The sequence below is a fragment of the Castanea sativa genome, chromosome 4 (assembly GCF_040712315.1).
Source record: "Castanea sativa cultivar Marrone di Chiusa Pesio chromosome 4, ASM4071231v1".
NCBI lineage: Eukaryota > Viridiplantae > Streptophyta > Magnoliopsida > Fagales > Fagaceae > Castanea > Castanea sativa.
Genome location: NC_134016.1, coordinates 22,542,505 through 22,554,847, shown reverse-complemented (window position 1 = coordinate 22,554,847; position 12,343 = coordinate 22,542,505). Strand labels below are relative to the sequence as shown.

The 12,343-nt window shown below is 40.9% G+C and overlaps 1 protein-coding gene across 1 annotated transcript; it reads right to left on the bottom strand.

Moving 5' to 3' along the window:
- Nucleotides 1-945: 945 nt before the first annotated feature.
- Nucleotides 946-1,590, bottom strand: LOC142632598 (uncharacterized). Its single transcript, XM_075806973.1, has one exon. It carries the CDS (start codon nucleotides 1,588-1,590, stop codon nucleotides 946-948), a length of 645 nt encoding a protein of 214 aa, XP_075663088.1.
- Nucleotides 1,591-12,343: the final 10,753 nt, after the last annotated feature.

The window sequence follows — 12,343 nt, the reverse complement described above, 5'->3', positions numbered from 1 at the left end:
CATTATTTCTGCTAGGCTCGTCACCTTTGTTCTATAGACCAAAGAAAAGGGTGAAAACCCCATGGCTGACTTCAGCGAGTTTCTGTAGGCCCAAAGGGCATCTGGCAGATGTGTTGCCCATCCTCCTGTATACTCCTGACTTATTTTGCTGATGATTTTTATGAGAATTTTGTTTGTCGCCTCTGCTTGCCCATTTCCTTGCGGGTAGTAGGGTGATGATCGATGGTGTTTAACTTGGTAGAATTCCAACATCCTCCTTACATCACTGTTGACAAACGGCGTGCCGTTGTCGCTGATGATTCTGTGGGGCACCCCGAACCTTACTATTATATTTTCCTTGATGAAGTTCACCACCGCTCCTCCCGTGACTTTGCGAAGTGGCACTGCCTCTACCCACTTGGTGAAGTATTCTGTAGTAATCAAGATCCATATGTATCCACGCAATGGTGGGTTAACTGGCCCCACCAAATCAAGCCCCCAAGTATGGAATGGCCATGGGGTGACCATACTGTGCAATTGTTGCAGGTGGGTGTGAATCAAGTTGGCCTATACCTGGCAGCTGTGACATCTTTTTACAAGTTCTGCCATATTCTTCTTTATGGCAGACCAGTAGCAGCCCATCTACAGCAAAAACATGTATAACTTCTTCTTTCCTTGGTGCTCTCCATATTCTCTTGCGTGTACCTCCTTTATTATATTCCTTGCTTCCTCGGGGCCTAGACAATGTAGTGGGTCTCCATCATACCCTTTTTTGAAGAGGACCTCGTTGTGCAAAAAGTAACGTGTTGCTAGCCTTTTGAGCTTGTATCGCTCACTGTGTTTTTGTGGCAGAACACCTTCTGCCAAGTACTGAGTGAATGGCTCTCTCCAATCCTCACTGACGAACACAACATAACTTTCTTCTCTGTCAACCGCAAGCTGGCAGGCCCCACATTGGACTTGGACTCAGTCCGCGTCTTTTCCCATATTTGGCCAGTAAAAGTCTGCCCTTTGGAATCTGCGGTAAAGGCTGATCTCTCCGCAGGACCCGTAGGTCTTGTCGTGTATCTCCTTCAGCTTTCTTTGGGCCTCCTCTTGCCCCACACATCTTGACAGGATTCTTCCTGGCATCCTGCGGTACAGTTCTCCTCCTACCAGAGCATAATCTTTCAGTGCCTTTAACTCTGCAGGCTCACCTTCTTTCATCAAGACCTCCCTTATGGGATTCTGCCAATCCTCTTCGCACTGTTCCTCTTGGAACTTTTCCTTCAATATTTCGATAATAGATTCTTTTCTCTTACTGACTTCTATCTTGGCACTATCCCCTTCAAATACTATTTGTGAGCCTAACGCGGCTAGCGCATTTGCGAACCGATTCTCGCTTCTTAGCGTGTGCTCTATTTCAAAGGTCGAAAACCTTTCCTCTATCTTCTGGGCCATTGCCCGGTAAGGAGCTAGGCTGGGTTCCTTTAAGGAGAAGCTTCCTTTGGTTTGGCAAACCACTAGGTTCGAGTCCCCTATCACTTTCAAGTCTTGGCTGGGTCTACGTCTATTCCTCTGCTGTGGACCAGAAAGCCCAAGAATTTCCCCGAAGATACTCCGAATGCGCATTTGAGGGGGTTCATTCTAAGCTTAAAAGTTCTACATCTTTCAAATACCCTCCTCAACACTTGAATGTGTTCTTCCCGCTTCTTTGACTTCACCACTATGTCATCTACATAGTCTTCTAATTCTCGATGCATCATGTCATGGAATATAGCCATCATTGACCTTTAATATGTTGCACCTACGTTCTTTAACCCAAATGGCATTACTGTATAGTAGAAGTTGCCTATAGGTGTTCTGAAAGCAGTCTTCTCCGCATCCCTTGGCACTATTCTGATCTGGTTGTATCCACTAAACCCGTCCATAAAGGAAAACATGGCATTTCCTGCTGCAAAATCTATTAGCAAGTCCATGTTTGGCAGTGAGAATTCATCTCTTGGGCAAGCCTTGTTAAGATTTCTGAAATCTACACAACACCTTATCTGCCCATTCTTCTTCTTCACTGGCACAATGTTGGATAACCAACGTAGATGCTAAATGGGTTTGATGAATCCCACGGCCAACAGCTTCTGTACTTTCTTAACTATTTGTTCCTCTTTTTTAGTGTGGAAAATTCTAGCAGGCTGGGCAACTGGCCTGGCCTCTGGGTCCACATTCAACGTGTGCACTACTAACCCAGGATCCAATCTTGGCATTTCGTTGTAATTCCACGCAAAAACGTTTTTGTATTCCTTTAGCAGTAGTATGAACTCTAATTTTTCTTTTTCTGACAACTTTGAACTGATTAAGATGGGCCTCGGCTCTTACGAGTCAGGTCCCAAGTTGACTTCCTCCATCTTTTCTTCTACTATAACCTGTACATCCTTATCTACCTTAACCTCCTCGTCTCTTTCTTCATGGTCTCCTCCTTCTAAGCCTTCTTGAGCTATGCAACACACCAGACTTTTGTGCTACCCTTCATGTCTGGGGCCCGCTTGTGTTTCACTCATGGGCCCTACGTACCTTCATAATTTATACATGATTCTACTGTCGGGTCCTCGGACCCTGACGCATTGTGGTGTATCACCTGGTTCTGCGGCAGATGCTTCTTTTCTCTTCTTCTTCTGAGAGAGTAACTCCCTTAAATCAGGCTTTGGGTTATCTCGAACGTCCTCCCATCTGGGGACAAAGGTGCCCTTTGGTCTCGATACTAAGCTTTCCCCAAACGGTGCCCACTAGTCGTAAAACATTATTTCTACTAAATGAGCCTCTGCCTGCTTAAAAAGTTATGGGTTTGCCACTATACGTATCATTCGGCCATTTAACCTCCCTTTTATGCACTGGTGGTAGGTGGATGGTACCAGCCGGTGCTTGTGTAGCCATGGCCTCCCTAAGAGCACATGGTATGAAACCTCCGTCTTCACCACATGGAACCGGGCTAAAGAGGCTATAGATTACCAGGGCCTTTTTGGCTGTCTTTCACTCCTTCGCTGTAAGACCTAGTTGGTCAAACAGATTTTTGAACTTAGAGCTTCTCTATAAGGTGGTGATGGCAGTGGCAGGCAGGGTTTGGTTCTCTTCTTCGTCTTCCCCTAGGTTCGCACAGATTACCACCACTGCCACGCCCTTCCCTTTGTGGTTCGGGCGTGGGTTCCTTTGAACTTCCTGTTGTGTCAACTCTAGGGTCCCTTCTTTCATCCTGTGGTGCACCAGCCTGCAGAGCGCCCAACATTCTGTGGTAGGATGTTGCACATAATTGTGCAAGCGGTAGAAGTATGGGTCCCTCCGCTCTTCCTTTGTGGGCTCGTTGGTAACTTGATTGGGTTTAAAAACTCCATCTGCTATCCACCTATCAAAAAGCACATCCAGCTCCTTAGGATTGCATGGTATTGGTGGAGGGGTATTGTACTCCCTCCCGTCTATCTTCCTTTTCCTTTCGTTGGTGGATGCCGCCATAGCTTGTGGGGCGTTCCTTTTGTTGGAACTTGGCTTCACCGACTAGGCGATCTTTCTGGCTTTCTGTAACAGCTGTGCAAACTGGGAAATCTCCAGATTTTCTAGAACAGCTCTGTATTCTCTAATCATATTCGTCATACACATCTCCACTAATGTCTTCTCCTCGCAATGGTCATTTCAATCCAGTGCTATGTCCTTGAATCTCTTGATGTACTCCATTAAATCTTCTTCGTTTCTCTGCTTAGTAGCTTGCAAAGTGGCAAGTGTCACTGTTTCCTCTCCGTGGAAGTACTTAGTGCAAAATACATCCACCATATCATCCCAGGTTGGTATGGATCCTGGTTTCAGGCCTATGTACCAGGTGTAGGCACGGTCGCGTAGTGATTTTGAGAACTCCCACAGACACAAGTCCTCGTCTGCCGCATATGGGCCAAGAGTATTGATGAACTTTGCTTACGTGCTCGACAGCACTTCCCTTCCTGCAGTCGTATTACGCAAAAGCGCGTGGTTCGTATCTTTTCGGATATGGTTTGCTAAGCACCCTTAAGGGATAAGGAGGTCTCCGTGCGTAGAACCTTTCCTTGGGTGCTCTGGCCCTCTCCTGCTCTAAGAGAGCTGCCACCTCGGCCATGGTGATATAACGTTGTCCTTCAGTCTGAGGGGCATCTCCGACTAGCATCTCTTCTTTGTCAGCTGCATGCTCTCGGACATGCTGGCTTCCTTTTTCCTTGGTCTTTTCTGTCTTTAACTGATGTATTTCCTCCATCATCTACTGTTGTGAGTGTTGTAATGCTTGTAGCACCTCAACAAAAGCATTGATACCGTCAACGAGCTTCCTTGCCTGTGGTTGGGGTTCAGCCCCCAGTTCATTGATTTTTTCTGCCTGATTGGGCTGATGAAGCGTTGTTGGCCTCGACTCAGCCTGGGAGGGGATTGCACTCATATTACGTGTTGTCCTGAATTTTGGTGGCATTTGTTTGCAAGGATCTCTGTATCCGTCTGTTTCCTAACTCCTTAGTGGAGTCGCCAATTTAAATGTGTGGGCCTTTTTTTCAAATGTTGGGCTGGGCCGCCTGCCGCTACACTAGGCCCGAAGATATTTGGATCAAGGAGTTGAGACCAGTCCAAGAGCAAACCTCCTTGGTCCGGCTTGTGCGCAAAAAATGCCACTGTTAATCAGGCTTTGATCATATGCCCATGGTAGGCAGAATTGTTACGTTAACTACGACAAACAAATATAATAAAGATAATAATAAATTCCTTTATGATTCAGATAAAAGCAAGTAATGGGCTTTGATAAGGGATGCTCGCTTTATGAAAACAACAACAAGAGAACAGGTATTGAATGAATAACAGTAAGCTTAAAGGAAATGAATGTTAGTCTGCCGCATCAAGTTATGTTGCCAAGCCTAAGTTAAGAAGGGGAATCACCTCTTCAACACGATTAACCTCTCTGAAGGAGAAATTAACTGCTTTGAAGGGGCGGGCCTGAATGACTTGTATTTAAGGAGGTCTTTTTCCGTTACTAGAGAGCATGGGTTGGAGAGGGAGAGGGAGATTTGACCCATTCGGTGCATGCTTACCACTCTGTTCTCTCTGTTTTCTTTTACTCCTTTTCTCTATTCTTTAATCCTTTCCTTTCTTTCTTTTCGTTTTTTACTCTCCTTCTTATTATCTCTAATTCTTTCTCTCTTTTTCTTCTCGTTTTCTTACTCTTACTGTCTTTTGTGATTCTAGCGATTATCTCCCAGAGGTTGCTGTCCCCCCTTGTTGTGCACAGCAAAGGTCCCTTATATAGGGGTCAGCCATAGTAGGTTTTTACCATTTTAGCCCTTAACCGTTTTTGTCTGGTGTGAGTGTTCTTGCTGACCCTTACTGACTGGTCAGTCACCCAGCCAGCACCCCTTACTTGCGCTAGCCGTGCCATTCTACTTCACTAGACAAAGAAAGCTCTTTTGTTTGCTTGCTCGCCGTGGCATTCTTACCTGCCACGGTGTAAGTACTCTCCTTCTCTCCATCCCTCATAGTATGCACCTAATGGTTCCAACTCAGCTTTGCCTCTTTTGGGTGGTATGTCATCCTAGCAGGACATTGCCTCCAAAAGGACTTGAGCAGAAAACATGAAAATGAGTTTTTCCCCCTCCCCACCACCAGACCATACCCCCTTACCTCTGACCCATGACCTCACCATTCTCCTGTATTGGCTGGGTACAGGCTGGTGGTGCCTGAGCCTTACACATGCCTTGCCTCATGCTCATCCAGGTTCTGCCCGCTGCTCATGTGTCTGCCGCGGTCTGTAAGTCAATTTGCCCTAGCTGCCGTTCATCTTTGGCTTCTTATGGCGTGGGCTACTTTCCCTAACTTCGCATTTATGGTTTGCTTCTCTTAGGGGTTGGGCCTTGCCCGAATGTGGGCTGTTCTTATGCTTTCAGCCCTTGTTATTTGTTTCCTGCCGCATCATTCTACTATGTCTGTCGTAAGGTTTGCTTGACACAAGTCTGCTAGGCCTCTCCGAGCTTTTCTATTCATTCTTTTCTCTGAAGGCCCAATAAACTCATTGGGTCCTTTACTACTTGTGGGCTCCCTCGTCCCACCTACTTTCCTTTGAGCATCCTTGACTTATTTACTTTCTTGGGGCATCCTTAACCCTTTCCAATTCCGTGTTTCCCATGGGCTTTACTAACTCCTTGGGCTTCCTTGGCCCAAGTGCTTCTTACTTTTTCCTTGGGGCTCATGGATTCTTCATTGCCCCTTACTTTCTTTACTTACATTGCCTTGGGCCTGCTGTGACAGCCATGACCCATTCTCACTTTTCTACATCCATACAGCCCATGAGTTTGTTATTTCTTTCTTCTGGGCCTTTTTAGGCCCATTTACTTCTTCATGGTCCATTTATTTGCTTTATGGACCCGTTATCCATTATTTCTGCCACTTAGCTTAATGACATTTCCATCATACTCTCTTTTGCCCATGTCTTTGGGTCTTTCAACCTGCTGGGCTTCCACAAAAAATGAGCATCTATAATACTTCAATCTTGTTAAGGTAGATTGCTCCAATTGTGGGTGAATTGGTATAGTTTTTTGAGCAAAAATGTTCTAAAAACAACTCTTTTTATCTTAAAATAATAATACATTTAATCAGGATTTTGGTTTTTTTTTTTTTTTATATCTTATCCGTTTTAACTTTGATTTTGGCCCGTGAGCTATCGTTTTGAAGGGAGTTTCATGATATACAAGATAGTCCATAATTTACCTAATTTTGCACATTTAGAGCATCAACATTAGTGAATGCAAAATAGTATAAGAATTCATTTTTGCACATTTAACCCCAAAAATCACTAACATCAGTTTAGTCAAACTTGTGTAAATTAGCATTAGAGCTACAACAACCGTACAAATATACAATGTCACTATTGACGTGTAAATTGAAAAAGAAATAATAAAAAATAAGAGAGAGAGAGAGAGAGAGAGAGAGAGAGAGAGAGAGAGAGAGAGTATGATTTAGGAAAATAATAAAGATTTGATAAAGAAATAATAATTTAATAAAATGTAGAATAAATTAGATAATCTTTTTTTTAGAAGAAATAAAATAGATAATCTACTAATGTAGGATATTTTGAAAAGTGGTTTTATAAAATAGAAAAGTAGCTACTTATGTTAAAATAGACAAGAGTTTTTGCATGAGCTAATGCAAATGCTCTTACTATCCCAAATTGTCTCCACAATATGAGTTTGAATACTATTTTTCAGATTTTGCACATTTTTAACTTGATTTGTTTAAAGATAATAAAAAATTGTAAACCATTTTTCCAAGGTACTTAATGATCAAATTGTTACCCAAGAAATTGCGGGCCTTTAGTCTCTCTAACTCCTATAAAGATGCTAAATGAAATATGTTTATTAAACATCTCCCTCTCTGAGATTTCCTCACAAAAGCAAACACAATTTTGTTAAGAGAATGAAGTAATAAGACAACTTATGTCATCATTTATTTTAGCATGCTTTATTTATTATTGAATCAATAAAAAAATCCTATGAATTATTAAGATTAAAGGATAAGTAAAATATCTTAACTATCATTAAACAAATGTTGTGGAGTGTCAAACGCATCTTCACCGCACATAAACTAACTATTGAAACTATTGAAACTATTTTAATAGTTCAAAAATATTTTACTACTTTGTTTTTGGCATACAGAATTCAAACAAAGTTTTGAATTGATATGCTAAGAATAAATTGAAAGAAAACCTTGATTCTAAAGAGAATTGAGAGAATCCAAAGGGATTGAAATTTTGTATTATCACACACTCATCAGTACACAACAAGAACGTATACATATATACTCTTGTGAGAGACCTCGCTGAAAGTGCCTCTCAAAAAAGAGAGATTTTTGGAGTGCTTTTTAGGGCACCTCTCTTTTTGGGTAAGTGGTGTGGAGTCGCCACTTATTTTTTATAAAAAAAAAATAAGAAAAAATAAAAATAAAATACATGACTAAATAGTATCCTTGTCATTGATTGCATAAAAAAAAATGTTTGAAAAATAAAAAATTACATGGCTTTGGGGCATAAATCGTTAATGCGCGCTTCACCTCCACTTTATTGGCAATAGTCAACCCTTTGCACAAATTCATCCCCTCTCAACACAAATAGTATCTCAATATTTGAAGGATCAACCATATTTGTCCAAGTATTTACAGAAAATGACAAGGTAGGAGGTGCGTAGGCAGGAATTGTGTTTGTAATGTTCTGGACACTAATAACATTGTCTGCATCAAGTTCACTACAGTCAAATATCTCATTGTTATCAATGTTTCTCTCAAAGTCCCCTCGTTCAATCCTCTCTTCATACTCATCTCTATTAAAAAAATCTTCACCATTAATGGCAGTCTCATCAACATAGTCATCATGATCGTCATCATCGTCATCAACATCATCATCCTCTACACGTGTAAAATACTCAAATTGAGTATTCAGAACTATAACCTGTAAACTTGTGGTTGTTTGTTGGATTTCCTCGATACCAACTTCTGCATGCGGCTTCAACTGTATGTACAACTCAATACCACTTACTTCGGGTATTCTCTTCAAATTGACAAACGTGATCTTTACATGTTTGTCTGCTTCTATTGCCATATACTGGTAATTAATCCGGTGCTTCAGGACTTCATGTGGAGAAAGATAAGTAATTTGTATGTTGTGCACAACAGATTCACACACAATTCTTCCATAACTATCATCTTCAATTCATCAAGGGTCTTCAACCTACGATTAATTTGAGTATAATAACACTTTATACCTAGCCCTTCAAATGGCAATCTCTTGTTCGCATTGGCATTCTTAAGCGACCCACCGTGGTGTAGAATTATATCAATTACAGTCATTGTGAACCTGTTAGACTCAAGTGTAGTATGTTAGTTAGAAAACATTTTATCTAGTCAAACTACACAAAATACAAATTCCAATTCATTAAAAGGGCATGAATTTTATTACACATTCGTTACACATTTCATACCCAAATCCTTTTTCGGTCATGCTAAGACTACCCATTTCATACCCAATACAAAAAAAAAAAAAAACAAAAAAAAAACAAAATCCTTGTAAAAGTATACAAGTATACAACATTTTATCTAGTTACATACTCATAACATTTACATACCCATTTCATACTCAATACAAAAAAAAAGTCATTTCATTACACATTTTACATACCCATTTCATTACAATTCATTCGAAGGGCATGAATTTCACTACCTATTTCGTACCCAATACAAAAAAAGAAAAAGAAAAGAAAAAAGCCAAAATCCTTGTAAGATCATGATAAAGATAAAAGCCTAGAAATGATGAATAAATTTTGTTAACAAAAACCATTCAAATAAATACTCAAAAGATTTACACTAACAAAACAAAGTTGTATAACAATATTGGTATCTTAACTAAGTTATGTTAAGTATCTACCAAATAAATAGTCAAACTCTTTAACCCACACCCAACAACAAATAATACCCAATTGCAATGACAATAGAATCCCAACCCTTACCCAAGATGTAAATTTGTTGAGAAGGAGGAGCAGTGACAGAGAGAGGCAGTGTGGTGTGAGAAGTGTGAGTGTTATGGGTGAGTGAGGCGGTGAGAAAACTGAGGAGTGTGAGAAGTGTTAGAGGCTGGGAGTGTTATGGGTGAAAGAGTGTGCAGTGAGTTACTGAGGTTTGTATTTGGGTTTTTAAAATTTTGCCCAGCAAAAATCAAGCCTATAAGACTCGAGATCTATGTATATTTTAATTGAATTTCCCGAAAAAAATCGAGTCACGCTCTGTTTGCTTTGAAGTAAAATATTTTTATTTTCAAGTGTTTGGCAAATGTTTAATGTAACCTAAACATTTGAAAATGCCAACATAAACCAGCCACTACTAACCATTGCAAAGCCAGCCACCACAAACCCAACCAACACAGTTACCATCATCCACCAACCACTCCATACCCAGCAACCACCAACCATTGCAAAGCTAGCAGTTACCAATCGCCCCAAATCCAGCCACCGCACTCACTGTCATCCACCTACTGACCATAATCTCAACATTTTCGGCCACCATCATCCACCTACCCACTGTTATCCCATCCAATTGACCACCGTCATCAACAACCCAAACACCTAAGACCAACGAAACAAACTGAAACACAGTCATCAGATCTCTATATTAGGAAAAAAAAACCCAATTTAGAACCAACCCACAAAGACCTAGATCTTCACCGTAACACCTCCTTTAACCGCTGCTTGCAGATCATGCCCAAAAGCTACCTTGACCACCACCAGCATCACAACTCTCAAGAAGCCTCTTTGTGACTTTCTTTGTCTGTTTGAGATGGGTAAGAGAGAATGGTAAGAGCTACGATGAACCTGAGAGTGATGAGCTTCTTGGTGGCTCTGGCTTGTGGGAAGACAGAACTTGAGAGTGAAAGGGAGAGTTATCGCCGGCGATGAGCAGTGCCGGCGGAAGTTGGAGCTGGCTGGTGGTGCTATAGACCTGGAGCTTGGGATTGATGGGAGAGGGGATCTGAGGTGGTTGGGTTTTTTTTGGAGAGAAATCTGATTTGGGAGTGAATGGAGTGATAAGTATTGAGCTACGAGGGAGTGAGAAAATGTAAAATATTTTACCAAAATTTTAAGTGTAAAATATTTTACATAAATTTGCTTAGGTTGATTTGGTTGACTGAAAATATTTTACTTTTGACCAAATATTTTATTGCAAAACAAATGCCGTAAAATTGGAAAATATTTTCCTGAAAATATTTTACATCGAAACAAACAGAAAGCGTTAAAGACTTGGTTCTGTTTTGTAGAACTCGAGTCTATAAAACTTGAGATCTATGTGGCATAAGAGTTCCAACTCAGCAACTGGGAATCGTGTCTCTAAGCCTCGAGTTTTATTGAACTTGAGTTTATAAAACTCAAGATGCTAGTTTACAAAAATCTTTCAAGTGCACGTTAACTTATTATATTGTTTCCCCCCATTATGCTAGCCTCTGCAAATTTTTGCAAATGAGTTGCTTACTCGTGGGTATCCTATCTTAAAAAAAAAAAAAAAGGCAAAAATCCAAAACTGACCCTCTAATTTTCAGTCTTTTTCATTTCAGTCCTCTAACTTTCAGTTTTGTCATTTCAGTCATCTAACTTTTAATTGTTGTCAATTTGGTATTCTGTTAGACTTCAGTTACCTACTGCCATTAAGTGAGCCAAAAACGACGTCGTTTTGGCTTTTTAAAAAAAAAAAATTTCATAATTAAAAAAATTAAGAAAACTGTTATTAAAAAAAAACATTTATAAAGACTGCTGAATCGAATTCCATTCCATAGTCCAGTGCGTCATTTTCTTGTTGATCCTTTTCTAAGAATTATTTGAGGTCCTCATCACTGCTTTCGACCCATTGTCTGTACTCCTGAGACCTTGTTAGCCCAATCCCAGCCATAACTTGACCGGACTCCAGGTCCCCCTCCTCCTTCGCCCCGGTCCCCTGTGGCCGGAGCCTGAGTCCATTTCCCCAACCCGGAAGACGCGATCGAAGTGTTCGTCGATGGGTACGGTGAAATCGTTGGCGTCGATATCCCTCGATTCTGCTACCACTGTCGCCTCTCCATTGTCGGAAACTACCGCATGTGCTTCGTCGAGGTCGAGAAACGCCCAAACCTGTCGCCTCTTGTGCCATACCCACTCTTCCCGGTTTGTATTCTCACTCTCTTTCTTCTCGCTTTTCTTGCCGCTGTCGACCCAGATGGACTCGAATCTTTCCCCACAATTCGCAGTTTAGGGCTATGGTCAGTACTACCTAAATTGTGAAGGAGATGATCATGGGATTTTGGGTATAGAGTTTGGGTTTGAGATTATTGGGGGAGAGGGTGTGAGATTATTTTCTTTGGGTTTCAGGTTTTGGTGGAGTGAGTGACGAAGAGAGAGAGAGATGGAGAGGTAGAGGCCGGCGGCGGCAAGGAGATTGTGGGTGGAGGCTGTCGGCGGCGATGAGGCTTTGCACCATGGCACTGTGAGAGAGAGATAATGAGAAAGCGAGAGAGAGTCCAATGAGAGAGAAAATGAGAAAAAAATGAATGTTTTTTTTTTTATAATAACAGTTTTCTTAATTTTTTTTAATTACAAAATTAAAAAAAGAGCCAAAACGATGTGGTTTTAGCTCACTTAACCTCAGTAGGTAACTGAGGTTTAGCAGAAAACCAAATTAACATAATTAAAAATTAGAGGACTGAAATAGCAAAACTGAAAGTTAGGGGACTGAAATGAAAAAAAAAAAAAAAAAAACCGAAAGATAGATGATAAGTTTTTTGAAAAAAAGAAAAGAAAAAAGAAGGTACTGTGGAATATATTTTTCCCCAGAA

Coding starts and splice junctions, on each gene's coding strand:
- LOC142632598 (XM_075806973.1), bottom strand. CDS start 1,590: ATGCGCATTCGGAGTATCTTCGGGGAAATTCTTGGGCTTTCTGGTCCA.